The sequence below is a fragment of the Helicoverpa armigera genome, chromosome 6, assembly GCF_030705265.1.
Source record: "Helicoverpa armigera isolate CAAS_96S chromosome 6, ASM3070526v1, whole genome shotgun sequence".
Lineage (NCBI taxonomy): Eukaryota > Metazoa > Arthropoda > Insecta > Lepidoptera > Noctuidae > Helicoverpa > Helicoverpa armigera.
The window spans coordinates 6,424,652-6,445,465 of record NC_087125.1 but is presented as its reverse complement, the minus strand read 5'-3'; the positions used below and the strand labels follow the sequence as shown (position 1 = coordinate 6,445,465).

Below are 20,814 nucleotides of genomic sequence, written 5' to 3'. Positions count from 1 at the left end.
AATAATGTTCCTAATTAATGTTTTTTATTTCCTTGATTAAAAGTTCAAGAGCCTACTAGATAAGGAAAAAAATCTCGGTAATATTAACCATTGCTTTATTAAAGTTCATTTGTATAAAATAATTGTGCTTGCATAAAGCAAGCCTCAGAATACAATATTGCTAAATCCTATTAATATTATTATATAATATAAAATATATCTTTTATTTGTCTATTCTTCTCACTCAGTTTCAGAAACTCTTTTTATATTATAGGCTGGTATTTGTTTTAACAAAAACAAATAGGCAATAATAAATTAATTTTACGCAAGTATCATATTCAAGATTACGCATACCTTGTACTTTCAGAAAGATTGAAGCAATAAAAAAATATTTTCGATAAAAATCGTCGATGCTCATGAAAATATGATTCACATGCTTAGAATATGAGGCCACAACATCGGTAAAGGTAAATAATTCTTTAATAAGACTTTGACGATATCAAAGAAAAACGTTGTACGGTATCGATGAGATTACATTTGTATTTAAGAAAAAAAAATAACTTGTGTAAAAATAAGAGACAGAAATGTCTACAAAGTTGGGAACGTGCAAACTTAATAGCTGTAAATTATCCGACTGAATATTACGTAATAGCTTTGAAAGTTTTCCATTAGAATTTGATATTTCAACCAAGTGATAAATTGATTTGAACTTATTGTGTTAAATTCTCGAAAACGGATCCTTTATATATTCGAATTTCTGTTTCCACGAAGATAGTTTTACGTAATTGCAGCGGTGATAAGTTTCTATCTATAATTATAAATTTCTGGAAAATAGACGAAGCGAAAGCTTCTTACTGGTTTTACGTAATCTACCATTGTAATCTGATTAAAACTTGCATTTACAATAAAATAAAGGGAAACTAAATGTATGAAGATTAATACGCAACATACATATGTAGGACATTGATGTGCTGGTAAAATACACTTGAATATTATAAATGCAAACATGTAGGTAGGCAAAGGTTTCTGAATTAAGTATTTCCAATTATGCTTTCTGAGGTTGATACCTGTGTACGGTAGAAAATCGTATTCGAAAATAAAGTAATGTCGTTTTAAACTATTCTGAGATATTTTGAGCATTCTTATAGGTTGAATAGAAGTTGAACAAAAGCTCGTATTCAAGACGCATGTAAGTGGAAGCGCCGAGAGAGGACGCCCAAAAGGACATCTGACCTTATTTGTGAGATCCTTTGTAAAGGTCAGCCAGCCCGAGCGTTAATTTTAATATTCATTTAAAATGAACATGTTTCCTCCATACAAATGTTGCCGTCGGCGTTCATATTTTTTCCTATCACTTTATTTCTGATAAAATTACAAGAAGTAAATCAAAGTAAATAGTTACTATGATATACTCGAACATAAAAGTAAAGAGAAATCGCAATAAAAAGGCAGTAAGGTAGGCAATATTTTTTCACATAGGGGTCCCACAATTCTTCATAAAACTTATTTATTTTAACCTACGTTATTGGTTACGAGCCTTTGCATATATCCGTGTAGTTTAACTCTGTGATCTATCTATCATTATATTACTTGACTTATTCTAACTGCATAATAATCATCAGCAATAAACTTGTATAACATTGTAGTTGTATTACTTAAAGTAAATTTCATCCGGTTGAATTGTTTTATCTCTCGATAAGGTAAAGAAATTAATTGCAAGTGATTATTCTACGGGAACACGAGTATTTCATTTAAGTTTGGCTGTGTTCAGGACCACTGACACAATTAAGTACTTAGCGACGATGCGGGAATGTCTGGCAAACGAGGTCCACAGAGGGCCTGTGCCTGCACGCGACTAAGTGCTCCCTCTGTACTATACACAAAACGTTTACAATTCTGCGGCGAATGGCGATGCACGCGCAAACAAACAGTTCTATTAAAAGTGGCCTCGAGCTCTCTACAATGTCTCTCCCTCCTAAACTTTTTAGTTTTAAGTTTTAATTAAAGGCATAAGCAGACGAAAGCTTTTTGCTCATTAATCAAAAAGTTTTCACCTCCGACATTCAAGGAGGGCAAGAGTACTTCGGAATTTTACAATTCGTACCCCAGTCGTTGTCATCCGTTCGCTGTCATTAACCGTGTTTTGTAAAAATTAAAACGTAAACGATACTTAGATAGTCTGTGAGATATTTGGATAGTTTAACTTGGAATTCGCTTCTGATAATATATCGAGACAAGTTCGAGCATACGTTATGTAGTTCGGAGTCACATTGTTTATAACATACGATAGATGTTGCCGCAGAATATCGAAACACGGACTCCATAAGTCGTGTAGAATAAGTTTCCATGCCAAACTCCTGGCAGTGTTTCACCGCGACCGATACGAGCCAATCCAATTTTCTATCCCCAACCGAAAATCCCGGGCGCGCTGCACAAGGACCATTTTGCCCGTCGTCGCCGCCCGGCTGACACAGGCAACATAGCCGACATGCATTGTACCCTCCATTCCCGCCTGACATTATACTGACAACACTACCGCCGCGTACCGCTATAGACTTGTTGCTCTGTTATTTGACTTGTTCGCGCACGTCCAATACATGCCATGTTTAGGTAACATACACGGGTAATGATGTAATCCCGTCCTTTATGACTTGCCTATATAAAACCTAATTGTGCCACACAAATATTACACTGGGCTTACCCTAACTCTTTCTTCATTGCGTAAGTTCAGGACCTATTTAGATAGATTCGCACCTAAACACATCGTATCTCTATTCAGTGGATGGGCACCTAAGACGGGTACAAATCTTATTATCATGTCACACGTTAAAAATCCTTTCACGTTAGTCCGGTCCGGTCACCGGTCGCTGGGCGGGATGTATCGGCGAGACGGTTCCATAGATCACGTTTTATGTGTGACAAATAGTCTCGAGTTAGGCGAAATTGCTTTCCGATCCACTCTGACAAATAATGTCAGCCCAGTGATGCGTGACCTTAGTCGTTCTCGTGACGATCACAATTTGCCTATACTCCGATCCCGGATTCACCAAAGGATCATTTTGTGTATGCGAATAGCGGATGTGTCCGACCCCTTATTTGCCATAGACCAACTACTTAAAAGTAGCACTCGGAAATATATTTTTTTCCCAAAGCGCTGAAGTTTACTAACTTGTAAATAACAAGAACTTTTCTTATAGACTTAACTTTTTCCGTGATATTGTTATGTTACAACTTAAATTAAAATATCGATGTATTTTGAGTTTGACACTGTTTATATTTACACTTGAGAAAATTGAGTTTTTGAAGGCTCCCGATGCCAGTAATACAGGGACTTGGTACCTCTGCCACGTGGCTTAGAAAATTGGGAATTCATAGATGTTTGTAGAGTGCAATTCTGAACATAGTTGAGTGGAATATCCTCTGAATTCACCTTTAAATTAGATTGTCGGTAGCGATCCGGCTATATAATAATACAATGCGGCCGCTAGCTAGGCCGCTCACTGAATTACAGTGGGTGCGTTGTCGCTGTCCTATTGTACCGCAGCCAAGCCCGGGATAATATACGAATCTTTTATTCAAGTGCCCTGGCCCCCGAACGCAACAAGAAAATAACACAAAGATGAAGTCAACATTCATTGTGTTGTTCTCAATAGGATTTTGACGGATTTGAAGGGGTCCAGAAACATTTAACGACTACAATGCTTTCCTTATTGCTCTTTCTATTAAGAATTTTAAACAATGTTTGAATTCGCTACTTTCCTGAAAAATTTTATCTTGAAATTTTCTTATTTCTTGTCATAACATTTCCCGGTCCTATGATAACGGTGGTCCTTTACAAAATAAATTCAGGATCCGATTTGTTTTCTTCCACAAAAGTTTAATCAATACAGTCGTGCGCCGGTAGCCTCGACACTTGCTAGTTGTGTTTCACTAACAGCAATATAGCTGATAATAGATTTCGGTCAATTGTTTTTGTTGTCCTGATCAACATTTATTGCCTTATTCGTATGCGGGACCAAATCTAAAAAGGTTCGGAAACGTACAATAAAATTTTATTTCGTTTTAAGAGGAACGAGCTGATATACAGATTTCTAAGCTTGTTACCATCAACGATATTAAGGATGTGAGACGCGTACACGGTGATGGGCGCATTTATTTTATGTAAAAATCTTAAGAATTCATGGTCGTATTCCGAGGTTTCTTGTATAACTAGTGATCTTAGTTTGATTACAATAGTTACGATAGGTCTGTCGGAATGCCACAGTTGCCTGCTATTGGTAGTAGTAACTCCAAGTTTATAGCGTTTCATAAACATGAACTGCCTTCGCCTTTTGACGGGGTTATGACCAGCGGAGACAGGGGCTTGAGCCTTTGCCACGTAATTTACATTTAAATCGAGACTAAGCAACGAAAGCTTCGCGGTTTATTATTATTTTTATAATGAAGTAAGAATTACGTCATTCATATTACTTAGTCGTTAATATGTAGTTGATCTTCAAAGTTCTTCAGTTAATATCCTTTGTTGCACGCGTTTTATAACATGAACATTTTGGAGAAAATTATGTACAAGGGTGAAAGTCTTAATTTAACGCTAGGAGAAAATTGTATGTATTAATTACACTCGCACTTGTTGTCGCTTTTGCATTCTCCATACTTCCTCTCTTTAAAAAATAAACTTAAATTGCTAATCTAGAACAAGGATACACGTGCCGTTTTTATCCCCGTGTTAGAAGCCCGTCTCGTATATAAAGTAGTAATAGTAAAATGTAGGCAACAATATTATGGTTGTCCTTTTTCTTATACGTCGCCCGTCGGAAGTGGGTTGAGTACCTACGACTTAAAAGGTCGGCGATAAAACGAACAAGTGTCATTGCGTTCGTCGAGAACCTTCTGAATCCAGACGTAAGCAAATGTGGATAGCTGAAGTTTAATGAGCCGTGTGCTTACCCCGTATCTAACTTCGTACAAACTCCTATTTAGCTATCGATTTTTCCTTTACTTTAGAATTAAATAAGTGAGACACCATTTAAACTTTGTAAGTGCTCAATCTTTATGCGATATATTATATTCAGGTCTGTGTGACTCAGAATGTATGTCCCCACTCAGCGGCGGTCAGGACAATTACATATGCGAGTGTGTGTTTTAATTATTTGTTTGTGGGAAGGTCTACTTCAGTGCTAGGGGTAAGTTGAATCTATATCATGGAAACAACTGTAGCTACTGATTTACTCAGACATCTGCTACTCTTTCTTTAGATGCGACCAATAGAAAATGTTTAAATTGATTTTCCATTCTGGTTAGTTACTTTATGTTCGATAGGAAAGTCTGGCTAGTTTCTTTTAGTTATACCTACATTAATAATAAAACTGAGCTTTTACTTTTAAAGTCCTCCACAGGTATTCGAAAGGTCACCCGGTCCACAGACCACAACGGTATTTGCACCTTTTTAAATAACTTTTTGAACATAGCTTTGCGGCAAAACTTTGGTGAAATTTTATTTCGCATTTGGCACGACTGTGCAGCTAATTTTAGATCTATACTAGAATTGAATACGTGCCCGCATAGCTCCGTTATCTCCATAGTCAGTTAGAGATTTTCCAAGTTTATCTAAGAATAATATGAATACGCGCGAAGGTTCCCCGCCCGCATCCTTGAAGGTAATTTGTATGTAGTGAGTGAGATCACATTTTCCAGTAGAAACGTATCCTTGTATCTGCGGGCGAGTGTTGGTAACTGAATCGCGGTTACCATTAATCATACATCGGCACTATCTATCAGTGATGTGCTGTGTCTAACGCGCCACGCCTACTGAGTACGCAATCAGCCCGCATACACATTTAGCAAACTCATGTATACCATCATTTGCATTCTGTGTATTGAATAATTTACTTATGATATGCTACTACAAAATCGTGCGAACATTGATAATAATTCTACGTAGGTAGGTATACGTTTGTGGTTTCAGTGCCGTATGTAATTTTGGAATAACTTAATACATTAATTAATTTGGTTCTCATTTAGAACATTCTATACATTGTACCGACTACAAGCATTTATTCGGTGTTTATTCAGACACTAGGTTTGTACGTAATGAGCCTGACTTGTGCCGAGACTCGTGCAGCATTGACATTTACTGCATTGTCACCAGTTAAATCCTTGGTATCAGCAGGTGCAGGCAAAGATCACACCCGAGCACACACAGAGAGCGGATGCTGGCTTATCTCCTCCTTGCACCACAACGGCACCTTTTGCGCTCCTTACACTATTAATTATAGTTACCTAAGTAATGAGTAAACTAAAATTTGGCTGTTAGCTGGTAGGTATGTAGGCAGTGAGCAGAGAAAGTGCCGCGCCTGCCTCCACGTCTTGCGGAGATAAAATGTATGGTATGAGATATTAGATTGATACCGCCTAGTCAGGCGACCCACGCCCGTGTACATACGCTGTATAGGGACAATATTGGCCGCTACTGCCCATACAGAATATATTGTTATCAGCACAAATGCACTATCTATGTCAAAGCGAATTCGTACATCGGTCTACATTGGCCGCATTGATAACTGACATGTGCTAAATTACTTGTTACTCGCGTTGATTTACTAATCTGTGAATGTCACTGTGCAGAGTGACCAGTCAGCTGATGAAAACTGCGGACGACGGCCAAACAAGCATTTTTTATTTTCAATTCAGGTCACAGCGTTTTTAGGTTAATATTTAATTTCAGTTCTGATGTTGTAATATCTATATTTAAGACCGTAGTACCTACACGAGATACATAATATCACTTCCTGGATGACACTATCACTCATATCAAAGTACACGGAATGTATATCATTTACCCTTTCCGCGTAGCAAAAAATATACTCCCTTTAGTTGATGGGGCCAATGGAGTTTTTGCGCGAAGCATGACTAGAGAATTCCGCGCCGCGAGCACTTATATAACAAGCAGCGTTACATAGTTCCCACTTACTCCGACGCACAAATTAATTAAAAAGCAGGATTTGATTTATTTAATTAATTGCTACCATATCTTTCATTTAACAAACTTTTTACAGCCTGAAAGTTTCGGGCTGGGATATTATACTTGGGAACCGAGTCCATGAATACTTTACAGTAAGTACCTGCAGCTTATAAAACACAAAAGAATGTTGTATTTCTTAATGTAAAGTATTATTCACTTAATCTTTGGTACCTTTGAGAGCTTGGGTTTTTTTCCTTTTAACGGGTTACAAAGAGTTAGGTATTTGAAAAGTTAATTTTAAAACTTAATTTAATGCCGCTGGATCCCATTAGGCGGTCTGTTTGCAGAGCATTGTGGCGGCGCTCGGGCCGGCGCGGCGCGGCGCGGCTCGCGAGCGCGCGCCTCGCGACCAAGCTTATTATCCAGTAATGAAATTACTATTCATAGCACGTCTCGACAATTATCTGGTACTTGTCAACGTCATCAATATTTCACAAAGGCCGTGGACTTATCTCGTTGTCAATGTTGCGAGCGCTCTATCAAACTGTTTTCGCATCGCACAATGACATATTGTTATAACATTCCCGTCCACGTGTGGTTATTAGTTCGGTAAACGAGCATCTAAATTAACCTAGGATTTCTGTTGAAGCATATGTACATTGTGTGCGGATTTCAGTTCATATTCGATTATTATTAAGCTTGTGTTATAATTACCATTTATTGTAGATGTTTTATAAGTGTTTTAAAAAAAATATCTGTCCCTACATATACTTCCATATAACATTTCTAACACTACGCCTAAGGAAAAATAAATAATATAAAAAATAAGAGTAGCAATGTCTATAACAATGGTATTAACTTTATAAATCTTATCACGTGTCTCTACTGAATAACCTATTTCATGAGCTGTATAATACAGAAGAACTAAGTTGTAAGAGGTTACCAACAAATATTACAACTTTGGGAACCAAATTAATCTAACAAATAATATTAATCTCTGTTAGAAATTGATTTCACGTTTATAAAAACCACAACCGCTACGCCGTAGCCAAATATACTACGCCGTAGCCAAATATACTGTGGCGTAGATACTTTTTTATTACGTGCATGCATTGAATTAATCGCTTGGTTTAATCCTAGCAAGCCTGTGTACTTATTTAAATATTTAGTCTAAATAATACGAGTATTTCATTGCACGGAATTTATGAAAACAGCTGCGTAATTTTTAATATCATTGTAAGGTTTATCATGTTGTAGATATAACTGGCAATTGATTAATTTGTGATAACCCTTGCCAATCAACTTATAAATGAGAACAAACAAAACTTATTTTGAAAAGTTCTTATTTAAAGAATCCTTTGCTATTGTTTTAAATTAAAATGTGCAATTCTGTTTTACCGTCAAACCATTCAGCAAAATGAAAAATAGTTCGAATTCTTACTTCGCGAGCTTTTCGGAGAACACGATAAAAACTGGAGATGTGACAGAAACGTAGGAATCGCGTTATTAATCTGGAGCAAGGCAAGATTTTTAAGTAATTCCAGTTTAAACTGATGCAATGTACCAAAGACATAGTTGAAATAGCACTGAGATAATGGAGCGGATAAATTAACGACGTATGCTTAATGGGGGAATCTGAGTTTGCGCATCTAGGTTGAATGTGCAGCCTAAATAGTGCGCGGCTGGGGACGGCACGGCGCACAATATTCAGTTCCTACATAGAACAGCTTCCAAACTACTTTGAGGTCATACACACAAAATAGTTATCAGGCTGGCCCTGCCAGAGCGGTATTCCGTGCCATAGAAATTTATATACTGGGATAATAGTGGCAGTCCCGTGTGAGAGAATCTATTCCGGTGTTCGCACGCTTTGCTCGCTTCTATATCTTTGTGGTCAATCGTGATCGAGCCAATGCGGGCCGCAGCCGATTGTCGCTAAACAATTAAGGAGCATCTCTAATAAACGAGAACAATAGATGCGGAGCTAATGTATGCAGCCAGTCAACAGCGCTGCACGTTGAACTAGGTTTAGTGGTTTTAAGCGTGTCAAAATACACAAACGAACCAGATATTCCTATGTTTGTTTGTCGCATTCACATCGGTGATTAGAGACGGATAAACATACAGTAAATTGATGGTTACGACTGATTTTGTGTGGGCCGAAATTCCCGAACTGCTAACCACGGCAATAATATGCTTATTACCTTCTTCGTAGTTTTTATGCTTGTGTTGTGTGGGAAATATCGTATAAAAATAAAGTTAACGTGTGTAGGTGTACGCAAAGGTGTTATGTAAGCCAAGCATCGGCCGTCAGCCAGGTCCTTGTATTAACGAGCAGCTTCGCTACTTCCCCACTTGGCTCCCTACACCGCAAGCTTTGCGTGATTTGCCTTTGTTTTCTTAGGAATAATCGCACAAGCCCAGGGGACGAAGGCAACTCACTCCTAAATTAGCTGTTAACTTGTTTTATGTTTACTATAAATATAGGAGGCCGTCTCCAACAAATTCTTTCAGGTTTTCATTATAAAGGATATTTGGTGGCGCACAAATTCTCGATATTATGAAGGTACAAGGCGAAACACGTTTGTGTAGTATAGTTTAGTACTATTTTGTACTGGCATCACCAATATTAAAAACTAGAAGAATTTGTTTATTTGAATGCGCTAATCTCAGAATCTCTGCTATAAAAAACTGTATCAGACCAGGAAATTTATCGGAAAAGATGAGGGATAGTAGTGAAAGCGCTGGCGGAAGCTAGTTTACCCATAAAGTTAAAAGCTCAGGAAATGTAAAATCATTAGTGAAGAGAACACATAGGAATATTCTTCAACGTAACGTGAAAGTAAGAAGATACTGCGAAGTAACTAGTAAGGTCGCCGCACAATAGCGCCAGCTTGAGTCAATATAACAGCGTCTTTATTTGTACAACACGGAAAAAGGCTTGTACAAATATGGGAAAATTTTCAGTAAATATATTTACCATCACAAGTTAGGCAAGCTAAAGAAAATACAAAAGAGTTGCTAAAAGGCTATTGTTGCCGTCGCTTATTTTCCTAAACGATTTATAAAAAGAAGGAGATTACTGTCCAGCGCTGTTTATAGGTAGCAACATTGATAAAAAACAACCTTTTATTGTTTTCTTCTTTACTTAAAAAAATAATATAGAGAAGATATTTATTATTTTCACCAAAACTGTGTTCGGTTAATTTGACTACTATAGAAGCCTGGGGCTCACTGAAAGCTTTTTATGTTACAAGAAAATCTATTGTGAAAATAAAGAAAACCCTACCATAACACGTTTTTACTAAATGTAATTACAGTCAATGTCAGAAGTCGTTCGACGTTATCTTAAACATACTGAGTATCTCGGTATTATTATTGACTCATCCTGCCGTCGTCAAACGCGTAAAATTCACACCACATCATTAAGTGAATCTAAGGCAATCAATCACCACACTGTCACTTTTCACTACACTAACAAAAATTATGTAACGAATATACTTATGGTAAAAAGAAGTATCATATATGATCTCGTATTTATTGAAACTGCCAAGCATAAAACCCTCGTCAGCGTTATGATTCCCATGAATTAGTAACGTCCATTTTGTTCCACTAAGCGCCCAACGCTTTCACTTTCCATATCAAAAACCACCTGCTACCAACAAGATATTAAAAAACAAACACGCTGTGTATTACTGTCTTCATTTTACGCAACAAATCTAAGCCGAGATCATTATTTAGAATTTCATTGACACACTGCGAGCTTTGATCATTGCGGTATTAAAGATATTTTTCTTGAGACCGAGGGGAATAGGGAGTAGAGTGAGGTGAAACTTAGGAAAAGATCTGTAGTATGAAAGTTGTAAAAGTGCTTAGATTTATTTGTTATCCTATGCGTGTTCCGCTCGGAACACACTCATTTAAACTGACTTTAGCAACTTTTCAATTTAGTCGGGTATGCTTTATTGGTCTGTTGTTGCAGTAATGTTCCAGCGATTTGGCTTGTATTTAATGCTGATTTATGGCGTATTTATAGATTATTCTCCCGGGTATGGCACTGCAGTATTTTCTTGTAACAAGCTACTTGCACTTAATCTTCTTTTCCAAGGTTAATGTTCTTGGCAACGTTGTTGTGAATTTAAGGAGTATTTCTTAAATACGTCGTATATTTCGTACTTTTCTCCCAAGTCGCCTAATAAAATGAATTAGCACATTTCCTTAAACAGGCTACGTATCTCTAAATCCGAGATTTTACTAACTCGTTTACAAGTACCATAAATACAGAAAGTTTTGTGATTACTTAGGTTCGTAATCCAGACGTGGTTCAATGTTTTGATTATGGCCACGATCCTTAAATAAAAGTTACACAAGCGAGTTCGAGGAATCCAAGAATTATAATATTAAAATTTAACCACAATAATGAACACGCTTCCATTTCGGACCTCGCACTGTTATCTTTCTGTTTATACTGTTGGAGTTTGTTGTTTGTCTCTGCTTTCACGATAATTTGTTGACCTTGTTAATTAATCGCTTTGTATGCAGACGACACGAAGCTTCATCGCTCAGGGCGATTGTTATTCGGCAACACTTAGGGGATGAGAGTTCGGCAATCTATCATGCGATACAGCGCGGTGCAAACTGGGGAAGGCTATCGTACGTAGTCCGGCGTGATGTTCGGCGTGCCTGTTTATACACGTACCGGTGAGGCGGTGACTCACTTCCTGACTAATGGATCGTCACACTCGGCGGAACCTGGCCGGAACTGGCTCTGTGATTAATGGCAATCTTATCAGATTCCAACACTATACATTTAACGGCCGATCGCAACGGACTTAATCGGCCGACCTACCGTCTGAAAGGTGCAAATTAATTACATAGATAGCTTTAACTCCCCGATACATTAATTTGTACCTAATTGCTTATTTGTAAGGATAGCTTTGATTAAATCTCCTATAAAACATAATTAATTACGTGATTGGAATTTATACGCAAGCAGCTCCGAGTCGGGTCTGAGCAAATTCTGCTAAGATTATTCTATGCCGTAATTTGCATATTCAACACGGGAGGCGTAAAATAAAACCTATTAAAAGTCCGATTTTGATACGTAATTCACTGAAAAAATTAAGGCATTGTATAAAGTTTGGCAGTAGTTAGTTGGCAAGTTGTTATTTTTATAGTTATCGTGTCATCATTAATGAAGATTTCGTGTCTATTAGTATTATCGGGGGCTTTTTATCACTGAAAAATATGTTGGCTGGGTCGCGTCGGCCAAGCGGGGTGCACGCCGGGGCGGCTCGCGTCAGTTCGGCTTGGGCAAGTCGGCGTCCGCCCGCCTCGCGACGCTACTCTCGCACCCATACTTCAATGATAATTAATTCCGTTCACTCGGAGTCGGAAACAAGACCGCATGTGCTTAGTGATTTAATATTATGAATTATAGTTGTTTACGAGTGCGGCCAACTGTGTTAGTGTGTGATCATAATCAAGGTTGACAGTTAAAGTGCGCCATGCGGTGAAGCGCCGTCGGTGCTATATGCACGCGCGGATATGGTGGACCCGCTGAAAATATTTTGGGTTTTAACAAATAGCACTTATTTAGGTATGAGAGAATTTTTCTTCTAGAAATAAACACAAATCAAATAAATCACGATGGACCACATCACCTCTTTAGTTTACTGCCAAAATACTACTATGATATAAAACCACTGGCACGACTTTTCCAATAATCTTATTTATTTTCTCATCCCTGGAGTAGGTAGGTCATTTATGACTTTTTTATGGTCCATTTGGCATTCGGCACGGAGGCAAGTTTTCGCACGTCTCATGAATGCTACAATTTGAAATTGTACCTGTATAGCTACTGACAAGAAACCCTTCTTACCTTATTTATGTACCCGATAATACCGAATAAGTTCTCGGAAAATCTATAACAGAATATTTCTTGGTTTTGTCCTCGTATTATTAAATGACGGCAACAGAAGTTTCGTAACAAATATACAATCAGTTCTGTGGCCCATAATGCTGAATATGTAGTATTTATCCTGTGGGAGAAACAGCAATTAAAGCCATTTAATATGTTAAACTTTATCAATGTTCATTTAATTTCTGATATCTGATTTGACGAAGCTAATTGAAATTATGTCACAAATAACAATCACGATGCGTAGCCCTATTGTTTTAAAGCAACTCGGTCATTAAGCCTATTGTCGGCATCATATTTTGCATCTCTACCCCAGGCCTCATTACAGCGAAATTTATTATCGTCAAGGTCCTCCGACCTTCCTCTATAAAATAGCTTCCTTATAAGGAAAAAATACTGCAGATTTATTGCACAAATTATTGGTATCTGCGCTTTTTACGGCAAAAATTCACATAGTTATATTTTTTGTAACAAGTTTCCGACAGTCTGAAAGTAGGCAGTTTTAATAAAAGAGATAGGTTCAGATTTGCAAGTAAGGTTGCCTTGACAAGAGCTCTACAGACTAACAGCTTAATTAAATTTTAAAGTTTCTGTTTGTTGCTCACAGTACCTACATAAAATGATAATATAAATTATACGGCGACTGCAGTGCACTGCTCCGCTCTTGTATTTTTGATTGAGTTCATTCGTAAGTTTGCACAAAAGTACCTGTAACTCCGATAACTATGTTCCGCTAGTTAGTGCACAGAATGAAAATATTCCAAATTTCATTTAACACAACGTCTGCTTAATAGAACTTGTGTAAGTTCTCGCGATGTTACTAACGCTGTGTTATATACTTGTTGCCATTGAAACTTCACTTATGTGACTATTAAGCTTAGTATATTAAATAAAGTTATAACGTGTGTGTTCTATATATGAGAAAAGAGTTTGAGAAAGACGTAAACAGTACATATATGTACGTACTTACGTATATATTTTGTTTTCCTGTACGCTACGCTGTAAACGAAACATCTGGGATTTGTAATAACTATAGGGTAGATTGTTATTATGAGCAGTGGTGGCCGGTAACGGTCCTAAGTTATACGTAGGTCGTGGGTTCCATAACAAACAAATATACTACTAACTCTTTACTGTTTTGGTAAAAAAATAAATCTGAAACCAACTCTCTTCTTCGATACTAATATTTGAATATTCAAAATAGTTTGTGGTTTAGGTTAATATCAAACAAAGTAATATAATCGGATCACAAACACTAATGGATTATCACCGAATACAACATTCAATATTGTATTTAGACAATCAATTTGCAATTAGCAGAGCGTGCTCACAACATGTCTCTTGCTTTCTTAGGTAAAGTTAATCAGGCGTTACCGATACCATGTTTTTGTTTCATTAGCACGTTACCAAATTAATTGCCAGCTTTCATTTATTACGTGTCCTCCTTTGTCGCGTTAATTCGTAAATTCGATTGTGTAGGCACCTAATCAACTAACCTATTTACAAATTAATAACTATTGGTTTATACGATTACAAATATACGATGATTACGTGCGTGTTCGATGCATGTAGGTTGTACGGCAACTAGTGAACTTCTCATTGGTATGCGTTGTGCAACCTGTCGCTTAGTGCTTTGATGATCGGATCGACAGGTCGATTTCACCTGTCTAAGCTAGCCTTCGTTACAGATTACAGGTCCATAGTTGTGCTCTGTAATACAGTTTGCAGTTGAAATATTCTCTGCTAATTATAAAAGCGATTCTGAAAATAAAGTATAATAGCATTTTGCTTTTAATTTGTGCTGTTGATGTAGCCAACTTTTTTGGAACACTAGTACTACTACATTTCATAACAGTATACTTTATTGATTCTGTTTCCCAATGGACAAACTGTGAACATACTTTTTGTATTAAGAGTAAAAAATAAAATAAATCTAATAAATGTGACGTATTTTCATACTTATGTCTACCTTGTCACAATCATAGCAGTAGCTATGACACAAACATTTCCGAGAGCAGTATTAACCTTAGGATATCAATATTGCCCAGTAACAGGGTTGCGAAACTCAGTTAGCAATCACTCCGAGTGAATACTGACGTTTAACCGCACTTGGCTATAGGAAGCCATCTCTAACATAAAATGTTGCACAACACTAGAAACACGCGATGTCTATACAAACGTAATATATCTTACACGCGTCACCCCTAATACTGAAGTAGTATTTTGTCATATCAATACCTCGCTTTCAGTATAAAGGAGTTAGATAATAGCTACCCGGATTTACGGAACTTGGAACTTGAGTGTTTTGAAACGTCAAATCGCAAACTTCTCTTTGAAATAAAAGATACTTTAGACGTAGAGTATCTGTCAATTTACTGACTTCCCAGTCAATTTCCTCTCTGCTTTCTGAAATCAGCGTCGGAATATTCAGCAGTCATTTAAACTTTGAATTTCGGATTGTTGACCAATTCCAGTGTCCCTGTATAATGAGAGCAATAATAAACTACAAACACAGTGAATGTCTGGAGACATCCGAGCCATCTGTAGCCAAACTAAGCACTGAAATAATTTTGATACGATGTAATTCCAGGATATTCTATTGTCCTTAAAACATTAATGATATCCCGATATTCTAAGGCTATATTCCTTCAGTGCAATTCCACTCAGTAACAAATAGACTAACATTTCGAGTAACCCGTAAATGCAAATGCACACGGAATTATTTGCCAAATGATTCGCTGATGATCGAATACGAGAGATTTGATTAATTACGAGATTTACCTACATAGCACTCGATTATGTAGACCTACAACTGTATACTTCGAACTTAGCTATTTTAGGTAAATTATTTGATATTAAAAATACTAAAATTTGCGAAATATTACTCAGACAAATCCATCGCGTAGTAATGTGTACCCTTATCAATCACGGAAACCTTAAGGATTAGGTGTACCTAACATAAAATTCCATTAAAAATACGCAAAGCCCTTTTAGGTTATGTACGTAAGTACAGGAAAATGTTCATGAAAATCTGCTCTGTGTATTACTAGAGCTTCTGCTGGCTTTGGCCAGGAAACTACATACCTACGTTAAAAAATAATATTTTTCGATAGTTATAACTGAATTCCAGCAATAGAACCAATAGCTTCGTATCATTGCTCCTGTCGAAACTCAGTATTTATAATGCAAATAACATTCAGTTAGCCTTTAAAAGGATTAGTTTTTCACAAAATAATACAAATAGTACGTATTTAAAAGGTCAATTTAGACTAGAATTTAGCAGAAAGGTTCGTTTTATCTTATTAACTTCAATTTACATATTATATTTACATCGCGGACTCAGGTACTTATTAAACTCCCTAACTAATGTTGGCCAAATTGATTAGAGCTTTTATAAAATTAGTAAGGTTTTCTAAAAGATATAGTTTGTGCTTGTAATTCATATAAAAGAAATGTTTTATACAGTATCGTTTGGCGGTTTTCGCATCAAATTTCAACTCTCTGCCAAACATTATAATTGGTCGTATTATTTTACTATGAAAGTTAGTAGTCAAAGTAAGTCATTGTTCTATAATATCCTTCTATATAACACAAATATAAATAGATCACACTGAACTAAGATGTCAGTCAACAAGATCATGTCGGGACGTGAATTCAAAGGTACAATTACGTAAGGTATTTATAGCACATAAGTATGAGCGAGACCTCTCATCTAATTCGTAGGCTGTCCTAAAAATACCATAGAACCATTTTTTTGTATTTGGAATTTTATCACATAAAAATTATATTTCTTATAATTCATCGTAATACCTAGTGTTCATCTAAAAAGCTATTAATAATGTTTAATCTTTTAAAAATGTTCTGCTACTGAAAGTGACGTAGAATCCTGAAAATGACGCTTATTAATTACGTCAAGCTAAAAGTCCTCGACAGAGGGTACTTACGAGTTATGCAGATTGCTAGTATCTAAGTTGGTATCTACATAAATATTCGTTTAATTAGTGTCTTAGAAAATTGGACGATTCGCCAAATATTTAACTCGAAAATCGCGTGTCGTTGAAGATCTAGTCTTTTTTATGTTGTTATATTGTCATTTGAAGACTCCTTTTCTTTCCTCATGAATTAGGTTTTGTAATTATGCGTCGAGCGTAACTTAACTTTTCTCATATGAATAACTTATCCAGTTTAATAATGCATGTAATAGAAATACAACATAAACAAACAAAGTAATAACAGTGCGACAAACAGCTTAGCACAGAAATAGCAACACGTCTCCATGCAAATGGGATTATATTAGAAAAAACGGCATTAGTGATGCACCTGCGCGCCGCGCCGCCCGGGCGACAGACCAGCCGCCGGGCGCCGGCCTGGCCTGAGACAATAACTCAATCCGCGGGGACCCGTGTGTGCGCGAATGTAATCGACACAATCCAGCACAATGGCCAATCCACGCCCATCCGAACCCACTTATACTAATGCGTCCTATTGAAAACCGCTGTACACTTGCTAACGAGCACAATCCGGCCTGCGTGAGACTTACCCTATACTGGCTTATCCTGCCTCATCTTTCTCTTTATCAGTAGAGGTGATCCAAGTAATAGACATCCAATAATATATTTAATGAAAATTCTCTTTGAATAATATCGTTTCATTTTGGCTTGCGGCGTAATATTCATCTTCGGTGTGGGTATGAAGCGTAATGAATCACAGGCGAATTTTATAAAGCATCGATTTGAAATTTAAATTTTTAGATTTTGCCGCTACAGAGAGAAATAATTATTAGGGCTGCTGGTATATTACCTATTTAGCTTACTTGTTACACGATGGAAAATTTTGGTTCATATTATTTTGTTATGTCCAATTAAAGGTTGTAGCAAGACGGGCCCTAAGTAAGCTAATAAGTACAAGTAAATTGGTACATCTTTCCCCAGTAGCGCTTGTTGCTGAAATAAGATTATCTATGAGAATATAACTATTCACAATAGTTTGAGCCCCTTAGGCTAAAAATCGTGTTTATAAGAACCTTCAACGGTCTCTGAATATCTAGTAACTTTTTGAAGCTTAGGCGAAGGAATATTATGTGAGCAACGTCCCCGGCAATGGTAACCATATGTTCATCGAGATTAGTCCCATATATGAAAAATAAAAACCAAGCTATAAAACAGGGAGCGCTATAAAAATGCAATATGAGCGCGGCCAGTACGCGTTCGCACATACATATTGTTTGTTTGTGACAAAAAATACCGGTTCGTTGTGCGTCGCTGCAAGAATCTATGAAAAATCAATTAACATTCAAACACAAAGCCTGACGTTGTTAACTTGTTTTGTTACTGGAAGCCACTTCGTTGCTTTTAATTGCTAAAAATCCCGATAGTGGAATACTTCGGGTTACAATCCTTTTATTGAAACAAATATTCAGGCCAGTTCACACGCATACATTTTTACCAAATGAAGGCGCAGTGAGAGAAATAAACTTGCAATAACAGAGAGAAGAACAAGTATAGGCAAGTAGACATACCGATATATCACAACCGACGCAGTATCCGAGCGATCCGCACATTTCTTAGGAATGCCGTTGACGCGCCCGCTGCCAAGCAAACATGCGAAATTAGTTTTCTTACGATAGTGATGCGAAAATATGCCTTTGGGAAGTCACGACTTGTAACACCATCTAAAATACATAAAATATTTCCGTTATCCTCGCATCACACCTTACCGCCTGCCCTTTGACGTATTCAAGTAATTGAATATTCTGCGCGTGGTTTATTTAACTTTTGTAAATATAATTAAAAGCCGTTTGTAACATTATGTTGTGTAATGGTTAATGACAATGCACGTTCTCGCAATTAATTTGTATAAATGCGCTAATAAACGCAATCTAGTGAATCATTATTATGAAAACGTGTCAAGGGGCCGCCAGTGGCACGCGCCTCTACATGCTAGATTTTTATGCGGTCCGGTCCCCCGACCCTCACTCTCGACAGAAGTGCGGAGAGAGCTGCACCTACTACGCATTGTTTATTTAATTTGAACAATGTTTACTATTGCCACCCACTACACGATTTCGCAAGGCGGTTCAATATCCTTGCGTCACAAATTATATTTGTCCAAAACCTACCTTCGCTTGTACCTACTAGTATGTAATTGGATATATCGGTTTCCTTGAACTTAGGATGTTTGTCTTAAACTTGAACGTGGTGGTGGCTATTCTGCGGTGTGAATTGTTGCAGCTCAGTAAACTTCCCCACACATTATATCGTGGTAGGAGATTGATATTTTGGCCAAATACCGAATATTTGCCGGAAGTTTCTAATATGTGAAAAGTTTTGCAATTTACCGAATTGGGTTAGGTATATGGTAAAAGCCGTGTGTTTATTACACACAAATATAAACACGATATAGAGTTCCAAATATTGAAACTTCTCGTCAAATTAATAATTATTTTATGTGTATAGCAAGACACGCTCTCTATGTTGGCAACTTTTATCCAGATTGACTCAAACGACTGGCACGAGTCTTAACCGCATCAAGTATAAATCGACCGCACCCACGTCTATATTAACGTCAACGCTCTGGACGTGCAGTCCTCTCTCAAAAACAAACAGCCTAGATACAAGTTAGTGCTTTTTCACACAACTTACGAAACCTCAATTTATTCGAATAGCCAACACCAGTTTCGGAACATTTCCAAAGTAAACGCTTATATGCTCAAACAGAAAGCCGTGGCGATGGTTTTGTTTATGAAGTTCACTCGGCTCTCCACTTGCACTACCTACGTACGAAATATTCTGACCATTCGATTTTATATGATCGAATATGGTTAGTTAGTACTTCCCATATATAAATTGTACAAATGAATTACCGTTAAGTGTTTTCAGATTATGTACCAATGTTTTTATCAGTGTCGAATGTTAAGTTGGGTGTTAAATGACACGCGAAAATCGATATATTGGTATTTCCGTGTAAAGGCTGCGATGACAGCTGGCGATAGTTCGAATGATAGTGCTGAACGCAGTTGTATTTATCAATATAAAGCTTTACAGCGATGCCCGCGGCGCTGCTTCGTACAGAAATCTATAACATTTTTCATATCCTTTCACTCCTCATCTGAATATTATTAGATTGCTTTCCGCCTCTGAGGTATATTCCTTTAGGAAATTGTTTTTTCTTCTTCCCTAAAATATTGAATAGATCTTAACTTTCGAACAACAACTTTGATATTTTAAGACATTTTAAAATCATTGGCCTCATTGTAACGGTACGTGGGGAAGTTTATTCTCAAAGTTTGCCGATTTATTTGAAGTTATATCGACCAGAATCGAATATTGCGTAGTCGAAGCAGTTTGGGTTTATCGCGTACCTTTGCCGTGAAAATGTGAGAATACGGACCGTCGTAAATATGTCTTGTTTTTCCATTTACCTTTGTATCGGCCAATCTACAGATAGAGACCCGCGTCACGCTACTGCCGAGACTCTCCGAACGATCCCGTGGCATATCGGGAATGACCGCGATCATACACATACGACCGGCAGCTTTCCTTGGGGAAATCAAAACCCGATTTGTGATATTCATCTGTTTTTTGTTGCGAAGACACCAATACCTATAACACGAAACTACTGAGAAAAGAAAAAGAAATAACTCCTTGAAAGGTTCCATATAGCGTATAGACACTGGTAATTAAAGTTCTAAAAGGGAATTCATGACTCCCATTTCAAGTTGTAAACTAATATATCTCGAAGGCTGCCCCAACTCTTAGCTTTTACCCAGTTTGTGTACTTGGGGAAGTTCGGTTAACCGGTAGTTCAGCTTAAAGACAATGACAAACTGTCGCGGCACACCTCGTCAATGAATCCAATTAAGGAATTTTACACTCATCCATTAAACTTGGCTGACCCGTTTTGAGAGTTGCAAAGCGTTAAATGTTGCGGTGGGTCGATGAATGGAGACAGCGAG

The 20,814-nt window shown here is 37.2% G+C and overlaps 1 protein-coding gene across 10 annotated transcripts in view; it reads left to right on the top strand.

Annotated features, from left to right (window-relative positions):
• Positions 1 to 20,814, top strand: part of LOC126053490 (neural-cadherin) — a 254,021-nt gene that overhangs the window by 174,999 nt on the left and 58,208 nt on the right. Inside the window, exon 1 of one of the 10 annotated variants that reach the window (XM_049852454.2) lies at positions 12,256 to 12,539. The exons of 8 other annotated variants lie outside the window; for them this stretch is intronic. In XM_049852454.2, the coding sequence (XP_049708411.1) occupies positions 12,488 to 12,539 (52 nt within the window). In that variant the 5' untranslated portion in view covers positions 12,256 to 12,487. Of the gene's footprint in view, positions 1 to 12,255; positions 12,540 to 20,814 lie in introns of those variants that run through there. One more of the 10 variants, XM_049852455.2, reaches the window with a different exon arrangement.